At 49.4% G+C, this 26,187-nt stretch overlaps 1 protein-coding gene across 1 annotated transcript; it reads left to right on the top strand.

Moving 5' to 3' along the window:
• The first annotated feature begins 1,840 nt into the window (after nt 1-1,840).
• LACTBL1 (lactamase beta like 1) lies at nt 1,841-25,245 on the top strand. The gene is made up of 8 exons (XM_043910637.1): nt 1,841-1,960; nt 7,158-7,293; nt 9,744-9,853; nt 13,266-13,423; nt 14,934-15,172; nt 18,510-18,615; nt 20,003-21,167; nt 25,141-25,245. Exons 1-7 carry the CDS (start codon nt 1,940-1,942, stop codon nt 20,982-20,984), a joined length of 1,752 nt encoding a protein of 583 aa, XP_043766572.1. The 5' UTR covers nt 1,841-1,939; the 3' UTR covers nt 20,985-21,167; nt 25,141-25,245.
• Nucleotides 25,246-26,187: the final 942 nt, after the last annotated feature.

The raw sequence follows: 26,187 nt of genomic DNA, 5'->3' as shown, positions 1-26,187 counted from the left end.
CTGGTGGTTTTTATAAGCTCTCCAAGTAATTCCAATGTGCAGCCATATCTAGTGCCAAGAAGGCAAACACATTCCCTCTTTTGTGCCAACTAAAATCAATGGGTAGTGACTTTCTAGAATATTCACTGGGGAAGATCTGTGTCTGCCACAGGTGCTGAGTAGGAAGTGTGGCATAAAAGCCAGGTTATAGAAAGAAAGTCACTTTGACAGAACCCTTCCTAGGGGCCGGGTCCTGGCCTACCTGTTTGCACACACATATTGCAGTTTAATCCTCACAATAACATAGACATCATCCCCATTTTATAGATGGAAAAATAAAGAGGACCCCAAGGTGAAGGATAGCTACATGGCTCAAAATAGCCTGGAGTTAAAACTCCCTTCTGGGTCCTCCCCATCATTCTATGCAAAGCAAAGGAAAAAATGGGCCTGAAGGTTGATTACGCCCAGCTCCCAGCTGGTCCAGCCTCTAGCCGATCTCCAGAATTTCTCGCCCCAGCCCTTTAAGAGATAACTACTCCGAACAGCCGTGGAGGAGACAGTCGCTTTCCACACCCATGCCTATATGTACTTACTCTTTTCTTGGGGTAGTGCAGCAAGCAGCTCCCTAATCTGACTTCTGTCCCTTCTCACCGCATTAAAGGTGAACTGTTCCTATAAAGTGCTGGTCTCGTTCTTTTTCTGAACCTCGCCTTCTCTGACTTCCTTACCCTACACAAGGTAGTTACACAACTGGGATTTGAACGGAGTTATGTGAATATGTGTGGGCTTCCCAGGTGACTCAGCGGTAAAGAATCTGCCTGCCAATGCAGGAGATGAGATTCGACCCCTGGGTTGAGAATATCCCCTAGAGAAGGAAATGACAACCCACTCCAGTATTCTTACCTGGAAAATCCCATGGACAGAGGAGCCTGGTGCTATGGTCCATGGGGTGGCCAAGAGTCAGACATGACCGAGCACGCACACACACGAATGAATATGCAACAACGAGGCTGATCCTGGTGGTCTTCAAACTGTGTTCCTCGGAGTCCAGGGTCCCTCAGAGGCCGCCGGAGGAGCTGGTGTGGGTGATGGCAGTTCTGGGGGGCCCCAGGGTCGACTCGAGGCTGTTTCCTGGCAGTTCCCATTGCCTTTCCTACCCACGCGGGGCTGGGCAGACACGCCTCTTGGAGAGAGCATTCCCGGGTCAAGGGCCCAGAGCGTTTCGGGTCATGTGGTGCCACGCAGTCTCCCTGACAGATGTGCCCCCCTCCCCGCTGCTCGGGGACCCCAGAAACTAATCCCCCTGGCGTACGGAGGATTAGGGCCGGGAAATCGGAGCCACATCTGGCAGCCTCCGGGGAGCCGGCAGGGAGCTTGTGCAGGGCCATCCTCTTACCCGGGAACACGGGGGCTCCGGGAGGCGCAGGTCAGAGCTGCCCCGTCCTCCTGAGCCTGCCAGGAGAGGGTGAGTCGGGGGCAAGCCCCTAGGGCTCTGACAAGGCTTGTTTCTGAGGTTTGAAGCGGGAGGAGGAGCTGGAGGTAGAGACAGTGGTGGGGAGAGTGACCAACTGTGCTGGTTCCCCCCGGACGGAAGGGGTTTGGGGCTTTCGTGCTGAAATCAGGACAGACGGGGCAGACCTGGGCAGCCAGGGTTTTTTCCTGAGTTTGTTTGTTGTTGAGCCTTTGAGACGGAGCTTCATGAAATGGGGACATGGTCCTTACCCTAGAAAACCTCATGGTGTTGGTTGGGGGTGTGGAGACAACATGGGAGATGTATTCACGTCTGGGAACTGCGAGGGCTGGTCTTGGTCTTCCTGCCTCGTCTTCTGGTGTTTCTCCAGCTCCCTCTTCTCTTTTCCAGCCTCCAGGAACTCTCTTCTCTCCACTGACTCAAATTCCCCACTCACAGGGTCTCCTGGACTATAGATCTGACTCCTCAAGGGCTGGAATCTTGCACGCCATGGAGAGAATGAAGACCCAGGTGAGGCATAGCCCCACAAAGTCTTGCTTCAGATATTGACCTAAATCATAAATCACCCCCACATCACCTTCCTTGTCATCCCTCACATCTCTAGAGTTTGCACTGCAGGCCGGGAACCATTTCAGGTGTTTTCTGGGTATTGTAAGATTCTCAAAACAAACCGGAAATGGATCCTCCTCTTTTTTCTGTCTCAGGGGGCCTGCCTGGAGTGCCCCCAACTCAGCCCCAACCACCTTTTCAATGAAACTTTCCTCCTGCTCCCACCCTGAGGCTGAGCTCAGCAGCATCTCAGAGCCCCAGAGCCCCGTGACAAGATCTGTTTACATCTCTTGCCCAGAGGAATTATTATAACAACGTCAGCTTCCAGTTCATGAGTAGCTAGTTTTGAGGGGTTTTGCCTGCATTCTCTCAGTTCAGTTCAGTTCAGTTCAGTCGCTCACTCTTTGCGACCCCATGGACTGCAGCACAGCAGGCCTCCCTGTCCTTCACAGTCTCCTGGAGCTTGCTCAAACTCATGTCCTGAGTTGGTGATGCCATCCAACCATCTCATCCTCTGTTGTCCCCTTTTCCTCCTGCCTTCAATCTTTCCCAGCAACAGGGTCTTTTCCAATGAGTCAGCTCTTCTCATCAGGTGGCCAAAGTATTGGAGTTTCAGCTTCAGCATCAGTCCTTCCAGTGAATATTCAGGACTGATTTCCTTTAGGATGGACTGGTTGGATTTCCTTGCAGTTCAAAGGACTCTCAAGAGTCTTCTCCAACACCACAGTTCAAAAGCATCAATCTTTGGTGCTCAGCTTTCTTTATAGTCCAACTTTCCCATCCATACATGACCACTGGAAAAGCCAGTAGTTTTCTCGTTTACTCTCCCCTAAAGTCTATGAGGTGTAGGAATGATGGCCATGCCCATTATGCAGACAGGGAAACTGAGACTCACAGAGGGGAAATCATTTGTCCACAGCTTGTCCACAGCTAATAAGGACAGAGCCAGAATCAAGTGCCAGGCCCCAGAGCCCTTGTGCCTGACCTCCAATCACCCTGCTGGCTCCATGAGGGACAGACGTGAGCCGAAGGGAGGAGGGCTGGGCCCCGGACACAGCCAGCCCCTGGGGGTTGTATTCCGAATGAATGGCTGGGTAAGGTCTGTCCCAGAGTAGCCAGTGAGGAGAAGAGAGCTGAGGGTCTCTGGGCTACAGACCATCTGGAGAGGGAGCTGAGTAAACTGTGTTATGGCTGGGATTTGAGAGAGTTTGGCTCTGCGGCCCTACTCTGCGAGCATCTTCCAGTTGGGAAGGGAGAGGGGAGAGATGCCCTGTGGCCATTTCAAGTCAGAATGTGAGCAGCCGGGGAGCACCTTTAGACACTAGACATGGACCCCACCTTTGGGTTTACTAGAATAAATCCTGAGACTAGAGAGACATGAGATGAGGCCGGACTCCAGAGGAGGGCTGCAAATCAGGCATGCAGAGAACCCAGTCACAAGTTGGGGTCGGGTGGTACAGGGATGGGGCTAAAACCCCACCTCCATCATCTACCGCCCATGACTTCTGCAAGTCATCGCAAGTCTGTGAATTTCGTTACCTCCAAAAGAGACCTGTACCCCATTAGCAATCATTCTCCTGTACCTCCAGCCACCGGCAACCACCATCTACTTTCTGTCTGTATGGATCTGCACATTTGATATTAAGGGAATTATATGAGGACATTTAATATAAAGGGACATTTATACTAAAGGGAATTATACATGGCTTTTTGTGGCTGTGGGTTTATAATGTTTTCAAGGTGTATCGATGTTGTAGTACCTCATTCCTTCTTGTGGCTGAATAATATTCCATTAGATATCCCTAACTTTATGTGTTCATCATTGGATAGACCTTTGGGTTGTTCCCATTTTTTGGCTACTATGAGTAGTGTTGCTATGGATATTCAAGCACACATGTTTGTGCAGACATGTGTGAGCTCATTCATCAAGGGCAGCAGAAATAGCCCAGTGTTAAGGATGCCAGACTCTGGAGCCACCTGTATAGGCTCAGGGTCCAGCTCTGCCACATGATACTGTGTGGTTTGGGGTAAAGGGCTCAGCAACCCTGACACTCAGCTTCCTCACTTGTAAACTATAGGTAGTAGTAATAATACTATCTCATGGGCTATTATGGGAATTAAATAATTTTAAGCTTCCCTGGTGGATCAGTTGGTAAAGAATCCGCCTGCCAATGCAGGGGACATGAGTTCGGTTCCTGGGTCGGGAAGATCCCCTGGAGAAGGAAATAGCAACCCACTCTGGTATTCTTGCCTGGGAAATCCCATAGACAGAAGAAGCCTGGCGGGCTACAGTCCATGGGGTTGCAAAAGAGTCTGAGCAATTAAACAAGACGACTGAGCAACTAGACAACAATACAACAGCAACATAAAGTAGTTACAGTAATGCTCCACACATAGCAGGTGCTTACTATGTCTACTGTCTCAAAACAACTTGGCAAGGTTACTACCTTTCCTATCTTACAGATGAAGAAACTGGGAGTGGCCCAGGATTTTCTGGGTCTTAGGGTGATGTATCCTGGATTTGAACATGGGCTTTGCTTTGTAAGGGTGTCATCTGTGATTAAACATTCTAGAGGCCCGATGTTGAGACCCAGCTCTCCAGCAGCTGGCCGTTTCTCACTCTTAGAGGAGTTGTGCTATGCTTACCCACTCACTGAGCAAATCCTCACCAGGCCCCTAGAGCAGGTTAGCCACTGAGGTCAGCAGGGAGCTCAGCCGGGAGACTGTGCAGAGTTGGGCCAGCCAGGATGGCTAGGCCTTAGACATCAGCAGGTCAGCTCCCTGAGGACAGGAATTCTGACACTGGCTCACTGCTTAGTCCCCAGGGCCTGGAACAATTGTTGTTTAGTTGCTAAGTTGTGTCCGACTCTATGCAACCCTATAGATTGTAGCCCCCCAGGCTCCTCTGTCCATGGGATTTCCCAGGCAAGAATACTGGAGTGGACTGCCATTTCTTTTTCTCCAGGGGATCTTCCTGACCCGGGGATCAAACTCACGTCTCCTGCATTGGCAAGCAAATTCTTTACCACTGAGTCACCTTGGTAGCCCCCAGGCCAGCTCCCTGCAGACAGGAATCCTGCCACTGGCTCACTGCTGAGCCCCGGGGGCCTGGAACAGTGTCTGACACCTAATAGGTGCCAGGAGAGGGCTGTTAAAAGCATGAATAAATGAAACAGAGCAGGCTAGCCCTCAGTCCTGGGACAAGAGGTCTGAATCTTGAATTCCTTCCCAGTTTTCTCGTTCTGCAGGCCCCCTAGGAGGGACAGAGGAGGGTTAGGGAAGACCAGGGAAGAGTCCTTTCACAGCACAGTTTAGGTTACAGCAGCAATGAAGATAGTTCAAAAGAGACATAAAGCAGGACCTCCCTGATGGTCCAGTGGTGAAGAATCCGCCTGTCAGTGCAGGGGACACAGGTTCGATCCCTGGTCCTGGAAGATTCCACATACCTGGGAGCAACTAAGCCCGTATCACAGCTATTGAACTTGCACTCTAGAGCCCGCAAATTGCAACAAGAGAAGCTCACATACCGCAACTACAGAAACCCCACATGCAGCAATGAAGACCCTGTGCAGTTAAAAAAAAAAAAAAAAGAGAGAGAGAGAGAGTGACGTAAGATGCACTAGGATATAAAGGTGGAGAGTCGAGCCAGTTGGATTTGAATCCCAGCTTTGCTACCACCTTGCTCTGCAACCTTGAGCAAGTTGCTTCACTGCTCTGAGCCCCATTTAATCACATCTAAAATGAAAGTTCTCAAATCCACTTCAGGAGCAGATAGTGAAATGTGGTAAAATAACACTTGTTTAGCTGAACAGCACAGGCCAGGCATAAAGCTCACACTTAACATATGATGTTCATCATTTTTTAGACGGGTCCTTTCCTTCCTGTAACTGCAGTTTGCCCACCTGGAATTAAGAAGTTTCAACAAATGCTTGTGAAGGCTCGTCAAGAACTTTGGTTGAGTAGCTCTGCATCTAGCTGTGTGCCTTTGGGCAAGTCACTTAACTTCTCTGAGCCTTATCTGTGACATCAGGGCACTAACGCACCTACCTAACAGGGCGCCCGATTCACCTCTTAAAAGGCTTAGCACAGTGTCTGCAACACTACCTGGAAATGTTTCCAGGAGACTAAGTTGGCCTCGAGGGAACACGTAGCTTTTCCTGGGGGCCAGGTCACAGTACGCACTGTCTCTTTAGATTCCTTCCCACCTCCCCACCAGGCCTTCCTCACCCTCTGTGTGACTTCAGGCCTTGGTCTCATTTTATAATCCCTGTTTCCTGCCCTTGCCCACCTTCCAAGCCACACTTCCTCAGCCCCCCCATCTGTCTGAGGGAAAAGGTCCCTGTTTCTCTGAGCCTCACCCTTCCTTGAGCTTTCCGGGCAGGTCCCTTTTCACTGCAATGTTTTTAAAAATATTTATATTTGGCTGCACTGGGTCTTAGTTGCAGTGCACAGGTTCTTTTCAGGTTCTTTCAGTTGCAGCATGTGGGATTCAGTTCCCCACCTAGGGATCAAACCCTATCGCACCGATAATTGTAGAACAACTGCTCTCCTAGAGAGAGAACTGGATTTGCACGCAGTGGAGGCTTATGCCAAGTGCCCTTGGAGGGACCTGGGGGAGGAGAGTTGGGGAAGGCTTCATGGAGGAGGTGGTATTTCAGGTGGTCTTAGATATCTCGCTAAATACACAGGAGAGAGAGGGCATGCCCAGCAGAGGAAACAGGCTAGGCAGAGGCACAGAGGTCTGCGGGGCAGAGCTGTCGAAGGGGCCGTACTGGGGAGGTGCTTGGTTTTACAGGTGCGAAACTCACCCCAAGCTGTGGGCTCCCCTGGTGTCTGGGTGAACCTAAGGCATAGGACTCATTTGAAAAGACCCTGATGCTAGGAAAGATTGAGGGCAGGAGGAGAAGCGGATGACAGAGGATGAGATGGTTGGATGGCATCACCAACTCAGTGAACATGAGTTTGGGTAGACTCTGGGAGTTGGTGATGGACAGGGAGGCCTGGCGTGCTGCGGTTCATGCAGTCGCAAAGAGTCAGACATGACTGAGTGACTGAACTGAACTGAACTGAAGGCATAGGAAGGGCCAGGCCCGGGGGGGTCCCTCTCTCCTCCCCAGTGCTGACCCCGTGTGGGCCTGCCTTGCCCTTCCCCTTCCAGGCTGGCCGGCAGCTCAGTCTGCTGAAAGTGAAGAAGAAGTGGCTCTTACCAGCTTCCTGCAGCTTTTTCTTCGTGCTCTCTGTGCTCATGACCGGCTGCTTCCTGTGGCAGTATTACCTCCCCAAGCTGAAGACTGGTGAGTGCCGGAGCCTCCTTGAGTCGTTCCCTGTCCCCGATGGTCCCCATGGGCTTTGAGTCACCACTCCTGACCTGAGGGAGGACCACAGATTCAGACTCAGGAGCTCTGACCTCCATGCAGACTCTAGCTCTCATGAACTGTGCATCTTTGGACCTCCTTCTGTGCCTCGATGCCCTTCTGTATAACCTGAGGATCCTAATGCCCCTGGGGTTTTCTTAAGCCATTGACTCTGGGGTGGGGGGTAAAACTCAGGGTCCTCCCCCCCGCAAAGTGCAGTGTTTCTCTTGCTCTGCCTTCAGCCCTCAGGGTGAAATCTCCAGGCTCCACCTCCCTTTAGAGGCATTCCTCCAGCTTCAGCTAAGACCCTGGGAGGAACATGTGCCGGTGTACATGGACAGCAGCTGCCATTTCTTGACCTCTGCATCCTGGGCTGGTTAAGGCTCAGCAAATGAACCTCTAGGGCAGGTAACATCCTGGCCCTCTGTTGCTATAGCAACCCCTGGGCCCATTGGCCTGCTGGGATCCCGGATGGTCCAGGGTCCCAGGTCTCTGCTGCAGTTGGGGAGAATGTCTCTCTCCGTTCCTCTGAGTCATCCTGTGTTACAAATGCCTGGGCTCCCAGAATCCTGCAGAGTTTTGCAGAAATGCCTCCTTTTATTTTCTTGCCAGCTTCTTCCTCTCCCAGCCTACCCTTTCTTTCTAGGGTAAATTCCTTTATCAAGGGTTTCTTAGTCCCTCTAGCGAACAGTCGCCAAGAGGGTAGGTTGGCCTGTTCTCCAGGGCCTTGCTTCTCAAACTATCAAACTACCAATCTGTGGCAGACCAGCCTTATGAAATAAATTAAAAAATGAATTATATTAGGGAAATAAATGAAAAAGACTACAAAATAGAAGCCCAGGTTTTCAGTAATTAGATTCAACATTCACAAGATTACTCTGAGAAACTGCTATAAAAGTTTCTAAATGTTCTCTCTCCAATTTTGTACTTAATTTGTCAAAAATGGGAAACAGTTTATGGAACCATCCTGGGTCCATTGACTACAGTGATCTGCGTCCTTATCCTCACATAGGCATCACCTGAGAGGTTGTTATTAATAACAATGAGGATGAAGTCATTGAGAGATCTTCTGTAGGGTTTGTGATTTTCCTGCTTGGGACCGTATCATCTGATGCTGGGTAACAAACCACCTAAACTTACTGGCTTCAAACAGTGATCTATCATCTCTCATGATTCTATGCGCTGGCTGGCAGTTCTCCTGCTGGTCTAACCTGGGTTCTCCAATGCAAGCAAGTTCAGTGGACCTCTCCCCCATGTGGATTTTCCCTCTCAAGGTCGCTATCCCAGGCTTGTCCACGAGAGGGAAGTGTTCCAAAACAGCAAAGGCGGATTAAGGTCTAGCTTTGGGAGGTGCACAATCAATTCAACCTCATTCTTTCTGCCAAAACAAGTCACACAGCCCCTCTGATTCAGGAGGTGGGAGGGTCTCAAGAGCTTGTAGCCACTGTGAACCTCAGGGAGCCTTCTCCCAGTTCTGAGTGGTCTTGGGAGGCAGTGGAAGGTTTATTTATTTAAGTGAACTTTTTTTTTTTTCTCCAAAGCATCTCACCAGACACAAGACCTGCTGGCACATTAAAAAAATAATAATTTTTTATTGTTTTTTGGCTGCATTACACAATATGCAGAGTCTTCGTTCCCCAACCAGGGCTCGAAACTGCATCTCCTGCAGTGGAAGTGCAGTCTTAACCACTGGACCACCAGGGACGTCCCTGGAAGGTTTAGGAAAAGGTGGTCCTGGGGGGTTCTCATTCTTACCACCCCACACCATCCTTAAAGGATGCGGGGAGGTCCGGGGGCCGTAGAGATGGTCTCAAGCCTGAGTCCTGTCCTGCCAAGTTCCATACCTTCCCTCTGAGGTTGCAAGGAAGCATACACCAGGATAAAAGCAGGATGGGGCTCAAACCCGGATGCCCAGACGCACTGCTCTGGGGATGGAATGAGTCCTTCCTGGTGGTTTAAGCCTGAAGCCTCAGCCCTGAGTCCACTTCTCCATCCAGATATATAATCAGAGCTGGAGAAAGGGGGACAGAGAGAGATGTTGCTGTGGCTGCCCCTCGGAGCTGGAACCTAAGTCTGCTGACTCTACAGAGGGAGGAGGCTGGTCATATGAGACAGAAGGGCTGCCAATGGGCACCTGTGGCCTGACTGGTCTCTCGAAGGCCAAGCCGCAGGTGGTGAGTTTGGGACTGAGCTGTTTCCTCCCAGGCAGGCTCTGCCTTTTGCTCTTGACTGCCCAGGGCTGGTACCTTGTGGTCAGGGGGTGCCAGGTGGAGGGCTGGTCCTAGGGCATGAGCCTGGCACTTGCTGCCACCTTCCCACCTCCTCTACAATGACCCCTAGACTCCTATCCTGATTTCTGTCCTTCTCTCATTTTGTGATGTTCCCTCCAGGTTCCTTGGGACCAGAGGTGACCTCTGCCCCCGTGAGGATGTGTCCCCAGCACCCTGAGCCTGTGCCCCTGGCCCATCCCCTCCCTGTGTTGAAGGAGGCCCTGGAAAAGGTCAGTGATGACCCAGGAGAGAACTGACTCTGTGCACCAGGCCAGGCTGAGGAAGGGGAGGGCACGCCCTCTGCACTGATAGTGGCATTCATTCATTCAGTGTATAATTCTTGAGCACTTGCTCTGTCCTACACACCAGCGATATGGCAGAAAGAAGACCCTGTTCCGCTCTGAAGGAGCTACTAGTCTGGAATGAAGAGAACAGTCAACATAATAAGTATTTATCACAAGGGCAAGAGTGAGGACAGGGAAAGTTTAGGGGTCATGGGACTTGGAGTCATGGAACACTTCTGGAGGAAGTGGTGTCTAAACTGAGAGCTGAGCAGGTAGGAGATACCCAGAGGTTATGTGTGTATATAGTAAGGGAGCTTGGGGGTGTGAATGGTGTGTTCCAGATAGAGGGAACAGCATGTGCAAAGGCCCAGAGGCAGCAAAGTCAGTAGGAGACACATGTAGAAAATTATGAGGAAATTCAGCCTAGTGGGGGCCATAACTGGAGGTGGAGAAAGATGAGGTGGGGAGGATCACAGAGCTATTGTAATATGATTAAAGACACTCCATGAAATTAAAACATGCTTGCTCCTTGGAAAAAAAACTGTGACAAACCTAGACAGTGTATTAAAAAGCAGAGACATCACTTTGCCAACAAACGCCCACCTAGTCAAAGATATGGCTTTTCCAGTAGTCATGTATAGATGTGAGAGTTGGGCCATAAAGAAGGCTGAGCGCCGAAGAACTGATGCTTTCTAATTGTGGGGCTGGAGAAGACTCTTGAGAGTCCCTTGGACTGCAAGGAGATCAAACCAGTCAGCCCTAAAGGAAATCAATCCTGAATTCTCATTGGAAGGACTGATGTTGAAGCTGAAGCTACAATATTTTGGCCACCTGATGCGAAGAGCTGACTCATTGGAAAAGACCTTGATGCTGGAAAAGATGGAAGGCAAAAGGAGAAGGGGGTGGCAGAGGATGAGATAGATAGCATCACCGACTCAACAGACACGAATCTGAGCAAACTCTGGGAGATAGTGAAGGACAGAGGAGCCTGGTGTGCCGCAGTCCCTGGGGTCGTAAAGAGTTGGACACAAGGACAAGAACAACCGCCCATTACACTTACCATCGCAGGATGGCCTGACACTAGAGGGCGCTGTCAGTCAGGTCTAGTCTGTGCCACTGAGACCCCCGTCACTTGGGTCACACACCTTCAGTCAGTTCAGTCGCTCAGTTGTGTCTGACTCTTTGTGACCCCACGGACTGCAGCACGCCAGGCCTCCCTGTCCATCACCAACTCCCGGAGATTACTCAAACTCATGTCCATTGAGTCGGTGATGCCATCCAACCATCTCATCCTCTGTCGTCCCCTTCTCCTCCCACCTTCAATTTTCCCCAGCATCAGGGTCTTTTCCAGTGACTCAGTTCTTCGCATCAGGTGGCCAAAGTATTGGAGCCTCAGCTTCAGCATCAGTCCTTCTGATGAATATTCAGGACTGATCTCCTTTACGATTGACTGACTTGATCTCACCTTCAGAGACATAAAGATCAGAAAGTGGAATCTAGAAAAATGATACAGATGAACTTATCTGCAAAGCAGAAACAGAGACACAGACGTGGAATACAAACCAAACGTATGGAGACCAAGGAGGATAAAGGGGATGGGATGAACGGGGAGACTGGCGTTGGCATATATACCCGCTGCTGCTGCGTCATGTCAATCATGTCCGACTCTGTGCGACCCCATAGATGGCAGCCCACCAGGCTCCCGTCCCTGGGATTCTCCAGGCAAGAACACTGGAGTGGGCTGCCATTTCCTTCTCCAATATGCTACTATGTAAAAATTTTTAAAAAGGAGTATATGTGCAGCAGCCTGGGTCACACAGCCTGGCAGCGGTGGGGAAGGGTTTGAAATTCAGTCTGTGGGACAGATGAAGGAAAGGAGGATGATGTGTTCACGTAACAGCAGGCATAGGCCAGTGCAGAGAGACACAGTCCCTGCCTGCAAATACACAAGAAGCTTTTGTGAGGGAGACAGAGCAGAAGTACTGCCTCCCAGGGGTGATACTAATTTAAAAAAATACATCAACAATAATAACTGTAGCTGCCTTCTCGTGAGAACTGGCGTATGCCTTGCAGTGTGCTAACTTCCCTTTATGTTATCACCGTGTGAAACCCTAGCTAAAGAGGAGGAAACTGCGGCAAAGTTAGCACAGGTGGGCTTCCCTGGTGGTCCAGTGGTTAAGAATACGCCTGCCAGTGCAGGAGACACGGTCCGGGAAGATCCCACAGGCCAGGGAGCAACAGAGCCCATGAGCCTAGAGCCCATCCTTCCCAACAAGAGAGGCTGCCGCAGTGAGAAGCCAGAGCACCGCAACTAGAGAGGAGCCTTTGCTCGCTGCAACGAGAGAAAGCCCTCCCGGCCACAGAGACCCAGCGCAGCCAAAAATACATAAATTAGAGGAAAAGTTAGTACAGGGGTGGAAACTACAGGTAGACTGAATTCAGTTCAGAGAATGTCAAATCTCTTGGCCAGGAGATGCTGGAATGAGCATTGGGTTCCAATCCTGATTTCCCTGTCATGAGCCACTGGGGCAAGTGGCTTCATATCTCAGATTTTCTCACCTGTAAAACTAGGGGGGAAATCAGCACTGACTTATTATGAGGATTAAGCAAGACAAGATATGAACATCATTTTGTATTGTGTCTGGCACATTCTAAATGTCCAATAAGTGTTAGCAGTTAATCATCATTAAACTTCATCACCGAAAATAATGAAGTATTAATATTTCCAACAAATGTTCAAAGAGAGCATTAGGGGCCCTCTACAAATACTGAATTCTCCAACGCTAGGGGTCAGACGAGGCTTTTGCTGTTGTTCAGTTGCTAAGTTGTATCTGACTCCTGGTGACTCCATGGACTGCTTTGTCCATGGGATTTCCCAAGAATACTGGAGTGGGTTGCCATTTTCTTCTCCAGGGGATCTTCCCGACCCAGGGCTCGAACCCACATCTCCTGCACTGCAGGCAGATTCTTGACCACTGAGCAACCAGGGAAAGCCCAAGATGAGGCCTACTGAAGGTTTTCTAGGGCATCAGACAAGGGTTTGATTAGGTCTTAACCCCTCCTTCTTCTTATATATTTCCAAGGAAATGTTTCTTTGAACGAAAATCTTACAAGGAAACCTTATATACAAAACAGATTCCAGGGGATCTGCTTTGATTGCAGGTGGGTGGTGGCCGACCCCATGGGAGATAGTTTGACAGCCCAAGGTCTGGAGGCTCACTGGGGCTCCCTTCCAGCCGCTGGCAGGGAGGTCAGAGGGGAGCTAGACAGTGGGTGCTGTGTGCAGGGGGTGGCGGTGGAAGGGCCTGGTGGGGAGAAGGACACGTGTGCTCTAAGCCGCCCGCTCGTCTCTTCCCAGGTGGACAGGATCCTCCGCCAGGCCCTGTCTGCCCCGGGCCTGGCTGCCATGTCTGCAGTTGTCATCCACAATGACACGGTGCTCTGGACTGGGAACTTCGGGAAGAAGAACGGTTCAGACCCGGCTTCTGGGCCCCCCAATGAGTACACCATGTACCGGTCAGCTGGGGGTCCTGTGGCGGGGGCGAGGGATGGGAGGACCAGGCGGACTTGGGAGGCAGGAGGACTCATGAGAATTATGACTGGGTTGGGGGGGGCGGATCTGAGCTACCAGGGCCCTTTCTTAAGTCTTGGTAATTTCATAGGCGAGGAGACTGAGGTCCAGAGTGGCCCAGTGAGGGTCTAACATCACACCACAGGCTAACAGTGAGGTCCAGAGTGGACCAGTGAGGGCCTAACATCACGCCACAGGGTAACAGCTCAGAAAGGAATCCCTTTGGGAGAGTCCTTAGCCTCAAAACTCCCAAACTGGAAAAGACCCCCGTGTGTTCCACCCTACCCCCCTTCCAAGTGACACAAAGGAGCTGTAACTTGTTCCTGGGTCCCCCAGCCAGGTTTCTGACAGTCAGCAGCAGTGGTCCAGATGGAAGTAACTTGGGACACACCCAGAGTCTCCCCTCCTGGGTGCTACCTGTAGGATCCTCGGCCCTCACAGTGCTAAGTGAATACATTTGCGCCTAGGGATACTTGTGAGGATTACAGGAGTTTCAGTCACGCTGCACCTGCTATGTGCCAGCCAAGGGGCAAAAAATATTTGCTATCACCTATTGAGGGCTTCTCTGGTAGCTTAGGGATAAAGAATCTGCTTGCCAAGCAGAAGACACTGGTTTGATCCCTGGGTCAGGAAGATCCCATTGAGAAAGAAATGGCAATCCACTCCAGTATTCTTGTCTGGGAAATCCCATGGACACAGGAGCCTAGTGGGCTACAGTCCATGGGGTCGCAAGTCGGACACGACTGAGTGACTAAACAATAACAAATCACCTACTGAGCACTTACTACCTGCCAGGGATGTTGCTAAGCACCTTGCATGCATAATCTTGTTCCATCCTTTCTAAAATCCATGAGACAAGACAATGAAATTAAATCTCAGAAAAGTCAAGTATTTTTTCCAAGGAAACTCAGCTGGTGAGAGGCAGAGGTATGATCCCAACTCGGGTCTGTCCCAGAGTGGGGAGTTCCTGGTGAGGGCCTGGTGCAGGAGGAGGTGGTCAATGGGTATCCCTCCGGCCCAGCCTCATTGCCTCTGCTATGTTCTCAAGCATCTCAATGGCATTCCACAGAGGCTTGTGGATTTCCACCTGATACGGTGAATAAGGGTGGACTCAGTGCTTTCCTGGGCTTCTCAGGTGGCTCAGTGGGTAAAGAATCTGGCTGCAATACAGGAGATGCAGAAGACACAAGTTTGATCCCTAGGTCAGGAAGATCCCCTGGTGGAGGGCATGGCAACCCACTCCAGTATTCTTGCCTGGAGAATCCCATGGACAGAGGAGCCTGGTGGGTTACAGTCCGTGGCGTTGAAAGAGTCAGACGCGACTGAAGCGGCTGAGCTCACATACACACAGCGCGTTCCTGATGACACCAGAAAGTTGGAGGCTGGCGGTGCAGGGTGGAGGTGGGCTGTGGAGCCAACGATGCCCGCTGCACCCTTATGCCTCTCATTGCCCAGGATCTCCAGCGTCTCCAAGATCTTTCCTGTCCTGATGCTGTACCGCCTGTGGGAAGAGGGCACCGTGGCCTCTCTGGATGACCCTCTGGAGCGGTACGCCAGCGCCTTCACCATTAACAACCCACTGGGTATGACATCAGCCCCCCAACAAAAGAGTCTGGTGGATGGGCTGGAGGAGGTGGGCCCAGCCCCGAGGCCTTCACCTGTCACCCTCCGAAGGATGGCCAGCCAGCTGTCGGGTGAGTGACTCTGAACTTGACCTAGCTTAGCCCAAACCATTTCAGGTAGGGGCACCAAGAAGCATGTTCTCACCCAGCCAGGCTGGGCCCACCCTCCGCTCTGTTTCCATGTATAATGTACATATCACATGACATGTATACATATACATATACATTATGTGTGTGTGTCTATGTATATATATGAACATGCATCACCCATCTTTGGAAGGAGAATAGGAATTAAACCATTGGGTTGCCTCCAAGGAGAGGAACTTGGTGGCTAGGGAGAAGAGGGGGAGGAACACTTTTCATTGTATACCCTTTGGGGTCTTTGGGATTTTGAATCATGTAAATGAACTATTTATTAAAAACTAAATAAAAAGAATAATGATAAAAGATGTGCTAACAAGCCAAGATGAAGTCTCCACGGTGGAAGGGCAAGGGCAGGCTGGGATGCTGGAAGACAAAAGCAGTGGACAGGAATTGGGCAGGAATGGGTGGGAGGGGGTCCGTGGTCTGTGGTGACTGCCCCAGCCAAGGGGGAGAAGGCAGGCACTACATGCACCACCCCGAAATGCCTTCTATTGTTCAAATTTTCAGTCGTCAACCCATCTGATGGTAGGAATTCATCACAAGTGCCTACTATTTCAGCATTTGACAAAGTGTGTTCAGGTCTGAGGTCTCAATCTATGGACATGGCTGGTTTTCGCTCCCATTAGTGGATGGTGAACCTGAGGCTCAGCCAGAGAATGCAACCTCCTGAAATTGCCTAGGGAGAACACGATCAGGGGAGGGTGGCCCAGTGGCTAAGGGCACAAGCACTGAAATTCTAACTCTGCCTCCTAGTTGTGTGATTTTGGGCAAGTCACATAACCTCTCTGAGCCTTGTTTTTCTCCTCTGTAAAATGACCAGTTCATGCTATTTTGAGGAATTAAGTGTGCTAATGAATGTGAAGCACTTAGCTGACAGCAGGTACTTGCCAATGTAGCTCTGGTTATTACAGTCAGGAGTAGACCTAGGTTTATTGGGGCCTGATACCATTTTAGGGTCCTCTTTAAAAATATTCCCTGATAGCTCAGGACGTCCCTGATAGCTCAGTTGGTAAAGAATCCTCCCGCAATGCAGAAGACTCCGGTTCGACTCCTGGGTCGAGAAGATCCGCTGGAGAAGGGATAGGCTACCCACTCCAGTATCCTTGGGCTTCCCCTGTGGCTCAGTCAGTAAAGGATCTGCCTGCAATGTGGGAGACCTGGGTTTGATCCCTGGGTTAGGAAGATCCCCTGGAGAAGGGCAAGGCTGCTCACTCCAATATTCTGGCCTGGAGAATTCCATGGACTGTATAGTCCATGGGGTCACAAAGAGTGAGACACGACTGAGCGACTTTCACTTTCACTTTAAAAATACTATAAATTCAAACTTATCTACAGGCCTTGGAAGGCGTCAGGCTTTTGCTCCACGAACCTCCTATTAAATCCACTCCTGGTTATAACCTGACCCTAGGGCTCCCTCTAGGGGTACATTGTAGACTCTTCTTCACCTATAGCCAAGGAACCCACCACAGGAACACATGTAAATCCATGGCTGATTCATGTCAATGTATGGCAAAAACCACTACAATATTGTAAAGTAATTAGCCTCCAACTAATAAAAATAAATGAAAAAAAAAAAACTCCCTACATGTCCTCTCAGTCCCAAAGGGACCAGCTGACCACAGGGCTGCCTGGGTAATTTATAGGCTCCCAGGGTCTTTTATGATTGACCTTCACCCTAATCTGGAGCTTTCTCCCATTCTGAGCTTTTCATGCATTCTTAGTTAGGCCCTGCAACAGCTCCCAGGGAGATCAATACAGGTGCTTCAGCCCACTTTACAGTGAGCAAATAGAGGCCCAGAGAGGTAAAGCACACGGTTTGTGGTCACACAGCAAGAAGCGCTAGAGTTAGAATTTAAACCCAGGACTTGGGACTTCAGCCCCCAGTTGTTCAGGCCAAGAGCCTTAGTTATCTCTGGAACCTCTCACTCACTCCCATACCCTCCATATCCCCTCCAGTAGCAAATTCTGTTGGCTCCACTATCAAAATATGTTCAGAACCCAACCCCTACTCACTTGCCCAATCCACCATCATTTAAACATGGACTTTTGAAAGTCTCCTTACAGGATTCCCTGTGTCTGCCATTGCCTGCCCCCTACCCCCCAAGTCTGCTTTCACATAGCAGTCAAAGCTACCCTGATATATGTCAGATTATATCTTTTCTCTGCTCAAACCAATTAGCCCCATCCCAATTAGAGAAGAGACCACGTCCTTCTAGTATCCTATAGCACCCTACAGGTCGGGTGCCTGCACCCCCGATCTCTCTCATCTCCAAAGCCTTCCCTTTTCTCACCCCTCTCCAGCCACACTGGCTGTTTCCTGAGGATCCTCAAACATTCCTGCCTCAGGGCCTTTGCATCTGCTGTTCCCTCTGCCTGAGATATTCTTTCTTCACGGAAGTGTGTGGCTCATTCCCTCACCTCTTCCAGGTCTCACCTGCTCAAGGGTTGCTTTCCCTGTGACGCCTTCCTCTGACCACTTTGTATAAAATAACAACCCCTCCTTTCACACATGTAATTATTTCCCTCCACTGCATGAATATTTATTTGCTTCTTGTCTGTCTCCTCTGCTAGAATGCAGACTCCACGTGGGCAGGGACTTGGTGTGGCTCACCCCTGAGTCCCAGCACCCAGAACAGCCTTTGGCACAGAACAAATGCTTGAACACTATTGTTGAGTGAATGGATGGGAAGGATCCTAATCCTGCGAGCCTTCCCATACTGTCACATCCAAAATCAGAAAACCCCAAGCGGTCAGAGGAGTCAGTTCCACAAGACATACTTGGGCAGCAACCTCAAACATTTTATGGAATTGAAGGTCTATGGTTGATGATAATCATGCTCAGCATTTTATTTCACTGAATCCTCATACCAGCCCCATGGTGGGAATTATTTCCATCCTGTTACAGATAAGGGGACTCTGGCTCAGAGAGGTTAACTGGCTTGCCCAACAAAACACTGGCAGGGGACTTCCCTGGTGGTCCAGTGGTTAAGACTCCATACTTCCATTTCAGGGACATGGGTTGGATCCCTGGTTGGGGAACTAAGGATCCCACATGCTGCATAGTGCAGGAAAAAACAAAACAAAACAAAACCAACAACCCAAAGGACACAAAACCCAGGCAGGACTAGAGTCCATGCTAGAGGATTTTTTTTTTTTAAAGCTGATTTTATCTTTCAACCCATGGAAGGTGGGGGAGGGGTGCACCCAGGGGCCCCCCACCCCACCCTCCGCTGACCCAGCAAATCTGACCACGGCTCCTCCCTAGGGCTGCCCCGAAGGCTCCGCTCCACTTCGCTGTTGTGGAGGGGCAGCACCCAGGAGGCCCTGAGCCTGCTCAAAGATGACGTGTTGGTGGCGGATCCAGGAACGAGGTGAGGGGTGAGCGCCGATGCCAGGAACCTCACAAAGGCACACACCTGTCCTGGGAGACAGCCCATGTAACCATATCCTAGGTGGTCAGAGCCAGGAAAGACCTCAGGGATGACTGATAACCCTGATAACCTCTGGGGAGACTGAGGCCCATGGACGGATGGCAGAGCAAGGCAGTGGGGGAGCCGGGCCCAGATCCAGTTCTGTTTGAATCTCAAGTTCTTTTGATGAATCAACTCAACATTTATTGGGCAGCCACTCTGTGCTTGGAATGTGCAAACCTGAGAAACAGCAGCGAACGAATCCACTCGGTGCCTTCTCATGGAGTTTGCATTCTTGCCAGTCAACAGTGAACATTCTTATTGCTAAACAAATAAACAAGATAAATACAGCTTTTTCCAAGTGCTGGGAAATAAACAGGATGCTGATGAGATAGGGAGTGGAAAGCTGGGATAGCCACTGAACAGAGAAGCTGGGCTCCTGGAGCAGTGGGGCTGTGAGCTGGACAGAGGACAGCAGGCACTCTCCTGCCTCAGATGCCCTCTTCTAGGCCCTGGGCAAGTGCCCTTTTTCCAAATTTGTCCCTCTGTTTCTCCAAATGCTGAACCTCAGGGCCCACTTCTCTTAAGAAAGAAAGGATCTAAGACTTAGCCGTCTGTAGGCTAGAGTCCGCCTTCCAGCTCTGACACTAACTTCCTGAGCAACCTTGGAGGAAGCATCTGCTTCTGTGAACTTCACTTTTCTTATCTGCAAAAAAAAAAAAAAAAAAAAAAAAAAGAGGCTGGGCTCCTTCAAGAATGTCTAATAGGATTTGTGCATTTTCACCCATTCCCGTGCCTTCCTGAGGCACTATTTTAGAGATTCTGAAACAGCGTCTGCTCTGGGAAAGAAAAGCAACTCCCTATTGATTATTGGTGTCTGCCATGGCTGGGAAGAAGGGGGTGAGATCTTGCCTCCTAGTTGCTATCCTTGAGCTATGTGATCACTATCATTACTTGCGCCACCCAATCCCAGCAGTCTGAGGCTCGTTTTCCTGATAAAGTAAATTATACTGATGTGTAAAGTAGAATCGTTTTAGCACGTTCCCAGGTGCACTGCTAAGACTAGGTCTTTGCCAATCTGCCGTGTGACCCTGAGCAATTCTCTGCCTCTCGCTGGGCCGTTCTCTTTCCAGAGGTAGAATAAATACTGAGTTGTATTCAATGATCTCTGAAGTCTCTGCTAGGTCTGACCATCTCCAATGCCGTAAAGCAGGTTCCTTTCCCGTCTACCTGGTAAAATGAAACTCGGAAGGCTTTTCAGACAATCCGAGCAAGTGGGAAGGGTTTATTTGGGGCCTGGTGATGCCCATCCTAGGCTGCAGGCCAGCTTCCACCCTTCCTCTTCCAGGTGTCATTACAGCACGCTGGCTTTCTCGCTTCTGGCCCACGTCTTGGCAGCTCACACCGTCCAGGGTGACTACCAGCGCTGGATCTTGGAGAAGGTGCTGGAGCCGCTGGGGATGGCAGACACAGGCTTCGATCTGACGCCTTCTGTGCGCGCCCGGTTGGCAGTGGGCTTTTATGGCAGCGGGCGGCCGGCACCTCTGTATAACCTGGGCTGGTACCGGCCGTCGGGCCAGATGTACTCCACTGCCGCTGACCTGGCCAAGCTGGCCATGGTGCTCCTGGGCGGCGGGCCCCAGCGGCTCCTGCGCCCGGATGCGTCAAAGACGCTGCTGGCGCCGCTGCTGGCCTGCTCAGGCGCCTACTTCGCAAACGAGACGGGCACGCCGTGGGAGTTCCACGCGCAGCGGGGCTACCGCGTGGTGCGCAAGGACGGCGAGCTGGACGGCTACGCGGCCACCTTCTCCCTGGTGCCGCCGCTGCGCCTGGGTCTCACGCTGCTTCTGGCCGGGCCGCGGCCGCCCGGGCCCGACCTCGTGGCGCAGGCCTACGACGTGCTCCTGCCGGCCATGGAGAGGGCCCTGCGGGGTGCCGAGCTCAGCCCGGCGCCGCCGCCCAGCGCGCGCCCCTTCACCGGCTACTTCACCTTCTCCAACTTGACCTTCTACGACGTGCGCCCCGGGCCGGCGGGCGAGCTGCGCCTGCGCCAGTTCGGGCCCCGCGTGGAGGCGCTGGTGCCCGCCGCCTTCCGCACGCTCACGCTGCGCCACGTGCACGGCCGCGTCTTCCAGCTGCACGTGGCCCGCGAGTTCCCGTGCGCCCTGCCGCTCGGCGACTCCTGGCTGTCCCTGGAGGCCCAGCACGGGCAGCTGGTCAACTTCTACCCCTTGGACCGCCACGGGCTGTCCCCGGGCTTCGATGTGCCGGGCCTCAACACGTACCGGGTGTTGCGGCTGTCGCACAAGCCGGTGTTCAAGACCCAGTGACCCTGGACTCCGTTTTCCCCTGTTGTTGCCTCCCAGCTGTCCAACCTAGTTTTGCAAAGTAAGGCTGCATGAAGGTTTATTGGAGAACCCAAGGAGGGGTAGGGAAGTGGCCCTCAGGGTTGTGGTTCGTGGACCACCGCCGGTTGCCAGCTGTCAAGTTATCTGTCGGAGAGGAAGAGTTAGGTAAGCATTTAGAAACTAATAGCGAGTTGACAGAGTACTTTTGTGTGTGTGTGTTGAATCTGAGACAGAATAGCATTGTATCTTTTAAAAATCAACCTTATAGAGTTATAATTTTATGTAAAAGGAAATGAACACATTATCAGGGTACAGTTTGATTTCGACAGATAGGTACACCTATGCCCACAATCAAGAGAATAGAAAAATTTCATCACTCGCCCAAACATCCGTCCTACTGCTTTGCAGTCAGCTTCCTTCCCTGCTCCCAGCCCTGGGCAACCACTGGTCTTCTCTGTCACTTTACATTAGTTTTAGCCTGGAATTTTGTATAAATGGAATCATAGAGTGTAATCTTTTGTGTCTGCCTGCTTTTGCTCAGCAGGATGTTTTTGAGGTTCATTTGTGTCTTTGTGTATATCAATATTTTGTTTCTTTTTGTTGCTGAATAGTATTGGGTTGTACAGATATGCCACAATTGGTTTATCCTTCACCTTTGATGGGTGTTTGGGTTGTTTCTAGATTGGGGCTTTATGAAACAGCATTCCTGTATAAGTCTGTTTTTGTGAATACATGCTTTCATATCTCGGGTAAGTATCTAGGTGTGACTGCCATGCAGTTTTATAAAGCACTGGTACCATTTTATGTTCCCACCAGCCATATACAATGTCTCCACATCTCTGCTACCACTTAGCGTTGTCAGCCTTTTCAGTTTTAGTCATGCTAGTGGTAGTAGTTGTGAAGTCTTCTCTCACTGTAGTTTTAATTGCATTGTATTTATCATATTGTAAAACTTCTTTAAATGTTGTGGGTAGAAGTCCTTTGTTGGATACAAACATTGCAAAGATTTCCCCCCAGTCTTTGGCTTGCATTTTCCTTTTCTTGATGTCTTTTGAAGAGCAGAAGTTATAAAATTTTAATGAATTTTATGCCTGATGAATCTGAATGAATTTGGAGTGTGGGCTTGCCTTTCCTTTTAACAATTAAGCATTTAATTTTGAGAAAATTGTAGATTCATGTGCAGTTGTAAGAAATAATCAGTATACACTTCACCCAGTTTTCTCCCATGGAAACATCTGGCACGACTAGGGTTCAGTATCATAGGCAAGTTATTGACATTGATGCCATCAAGATACAGAACCTTTCTATCAGCTCAGGAATCCCTCCTGTTGCCGTTTTCTGCTCACACCTGCTTGTTTACCAGTCCATCCTGTCCTTTTATCGCCTGGCGACCGACCCTGGCAACATTTCTGTAATTTTGTCACCTCAAGAATATTATATAACAGAAAATAGAGATGCAGATGTGGAGAATGGAATTGTGGACCCAGCAGGGGAAGGAGAGAGTGGGACCTATTGAGAGAGGGGCAGTGACAGAGATACACAACCATGTATGAAATAGCTGGTGGGAAGCTGCTGCTTATAGCCCAGGGCGCTCTGCTCGGTGCTCTGTGATGACCTGGAGGGGTGGGACAGCGGGGGTGAAAGGGAGGCTCAAGAGAGAGGGGGTGTATGTATACTCACTGCCGAGTCACACTGTTGTACAGAAGAAACTTAACACAACTTGCTAAAGCAACTGTTTTCCAATGAAAAGGTTAAATTTTAACCAGGAGTATTCTATAAATGGAGTGATGGAAGAAATTTTCACATACTGAGGTATGGGAAAGGCATTCTACTTACAGTACATGGTTTAGCTTGAACTTTGTGCTAACTAGAACAGATTGCCTTGTGGCCTGTCAAACATACACTGTTGCTTTTCTCTAACCATTAAAGAAATGTGTGCATTGTCCAGACCCTAAGAATGTCTGTTTGGGGACTTCCCGGGTGGTCCAGTGGTTAAGAATCTGCCTTCCAATGCAAGAGACACGGATTTGATCCCTGGTCGAGCAGCTGAGATCTCACATGTTGTGGGGCAACTGAAGGTTGAGTGATGGCTTTTTATTTTTAACGAAACTGCCAAACTGTTCTCCAGAGTGGTTGTACCATTTTATATTCTGGCCAACACTGTGAGTGATCTGATCTCTGCACATTTTGGCTTGCATTTGGTATTGTCTCTCTTTTAACTTTTATTTTAAAAAAAAGTATTTATTTATTTTTGGCCATACTGGATCTTCGTTGCTGTGCGTGCGTTTTCTCTAGTTGCGGCGAGTGGGGACTAACTCTCTAGTTGTGCTGCATGGGGCTTCTCATTGCCATGACTTCTCTTGCTTGTTGTGGAGCATGGGCTCCAGGGCGCCTGGGCTTCAGTAGTTGTGACGCATGTGGGATCTTCCCAGACCAGACCAGGGATCGAACCTGTGTCCCCTGCATTGAAACTGCTCCAGAGAAGCATGGTTTTCAGCACAGCTTTAAACAAAGAACATCAAGCATGACAGGGGTACCTTCCTTCAAAGTAACCCAAAAATACAGATTTGCACACAAACAGCAAGTTAGTGTGGCCTTGGCACCTACGGAGGGAGACTTATTGAAGTACTAGTGACATTGACGTCCCAGGAAGGGAGGCAAATATCTGTCTTCAAAACAGACATTGTTTTACACTTTCATTTATTTATTTATTATTTTGGCTTTGCTGGGTCTTCACTGCAGCACTCAGGCTCTCTAGCTGCGTGTTTTTGCGTGGACGTGTCTTTAAGTCGTTTGGGTAAACACCAAAGAGCGCAGTTGCTGGGTTGTATGGTAGGCGTATGTTTAGTTTTGTAAGAAACTGCCCAGCTGTCTTCCAGGGTGGGTGTGCCACTCTGCTTTCTCACCAGCAGTGAGTGAGAGTTCCTGTGGCTCCCCGTCCTTGTCAGTATCTGATGATGTTAGTGTTTTAGATTCTAATAGATACCAATATATGATGCTGTCACATTGTCATTTTAATTTGCATTTCCCTGATGACGTGTCTGTTAAAGTCTTTGGCCCATTTTAAAAATTGGGTTGTTTTGAGTTTTGAGAGTGTTTGTGTACTTTAAGTAGCAGTCCTTTATCAAATGTGTCTTTTGCAAATCTTTCCCCCAGTCTGTGGCTTGCATTCTCATTTTCTTGACATTTTTGCAGAGCAGTTTTGCAGAGCAGTGTTTTGCAGAGCAGTTTTAAATTTTCATGAAGTCTAGCTTATCAGTGTTCCTTTTGTGGATTGTGCCTTTGGTATTGTATCAAGAAAGTCATCACCGTACCCGAGGTCATTTAGGTTTCCTCCTGTATCATCTTCTAGGAGTTTTCTAGTCTTGCATTTTACATTTAAGTTTGTGACCCATTTTGAGTTATTTTTTTGTGAAATATGTAAGATCTGTGTCTAGATTCTTTTTTTTTTTTTTTGGATGTGTATATCTAGTTGTTCCAGCTTCATTTGTTGAAAAGACTGTCTTTTCTTCATTGCATTTCCTTTGCTTCTTTGTCAAAGATCCACTGACTGTATTTATGTGGGTTTGCTTCTGGGCTCTTTATTCTATTCCACTAACCTGTCTGTCTGTCCCTTTGCCAGTACCACACTGTGTCTTGATTACCGTAGCTTTGCATTAAGTCTGGAAGCTGGGTATTGTCAGTTCTCCCCCTTTGTTCCTCTCCTTCAATATTGAGTTGGCTATTGAGGATTTTTTGCCTCTCCATATAAACTTTAGAATCGGTTTGTTGATAGCCATGAAATAATGTACCAGGATTTTGATTAGATTGCGTTGAATCTGTAGACTAAGTTGGGAATCCTGTTATTTATGTGTTTATTGGCCACACTGGGTCTTCACTGTGGCATGTGGGCTCTCTAGTTGCAGTTCGAGGCTGAGTTACTCTGAGGCTTGTGGGACCTTAGTTTTCTGACCAGGGATTGAACCTGTGTCTCCTCCATTGGAAGGCATATTCTTCACCACTAGAGAAGTCCTAAATCCTGTCATTTTAAATTGTTATATTAATGAAAAACATCAGTGTGGCAAATAAAAGATGAGCACAAATTGCTTGCTGTTCTTTTTATTGGAAGCTGAGATCTGTCCCTGCTTCTTGTATCCAGGTGGGCCCTGGGACTGCTTAACCCAGAAGAATGTAAGAGAGGTGATGAGATTCCAGTTTCTGGACCAAGGCTTGAGACACCAGCAGCTTTCTCTTCCTCTCTTGGACACTCTCTCTTGGGGCCTTGAGCTTTTAAAGTCTGATTACTCTGAGACCTGCTGTACTGGGGCTACCTGTAGACACATAGAGTTTAGAGTCCCAGAGGGGCTCAGACTTCTAGGCAAGCCCAGGCTCCCAGCCATCCCTGCCAGGACTCCAGAAAAGCTGTGAGTGAATCTGTTTTAGATTTCCAGACTGGCAGATCCACCTGCTGAATACCCCTGCTTGAGTTCCTTTAATGCTGTGTGACACCAGAAAAGCCATTACTGAATTCCTGACTCACAAAATGAGTAACTGACTAAATCAATAATATTACAATAAAATAATATTCACCAGTGAATTGTTAATTAAAAATAAAATAATTATTTTAAGTGACTAAGTTTTGGAGTCCTCTGTTGCACAGCAAGAGGTACCTGGAACAGTGAGTCATGAGGCACCCAAGGGAAACTGAGTCATGGCCATGGTTTGAAAACACGCTGATATAAATGCATTGAGCCTTTGCACACCTGTCTGTTTCTGTGGGCATGAGTGGGGGGCTGGATAATATATTAAAAATGAACTTATGTTTGTGCTCATCATGGTTTTCTCTCCAGTTTTCAAAAGGAATCCAGAGATTTAGTATTTTTCTTCTCTGTCTGGGACTTTTGCTAGGTGAAAGCCAGATGATGCTTAAAGGTGGGGGGGCACACACCTGGCATACAGACTGCGCCAGGTGGGGTTGTGTGGGGGGGTGAGCATCTATGGGAGGAGAGATGGGAGACGTCCTAAGGCTGGAGAGGATTCCTCAGCCATCATCTCATCACCTAAGGCTGGAGAGGATTCCTCAGCCATCATCTCATCACCTAAGGCTGGAGAGGATTCCTCAGCCATCATCTCATCATGAGTGAGATGAGTTTCTAGTAGTTTCTGAACATCTTTCAGCTGTCATTCTTGTTTCTAAAACATCCAA

The sequence above is a fragment of the Cervus elaphus genome, chromosome 8 (assembly GCF_910594005.1).
Source record: "Cervus elaphus chromosome 8, mCerEla1.1, whole genome shotgun sequence".
NCBI lineage: Eukaryota > Metazoa > Chordata > Mammalia > Artiodactyla > Cervidae > Cervus > Cervus elaphus.
Note: the sequence above shows the minus strand (reverse complement) of the source record. Positions and strands in the feature narration are given on the sequence as shown.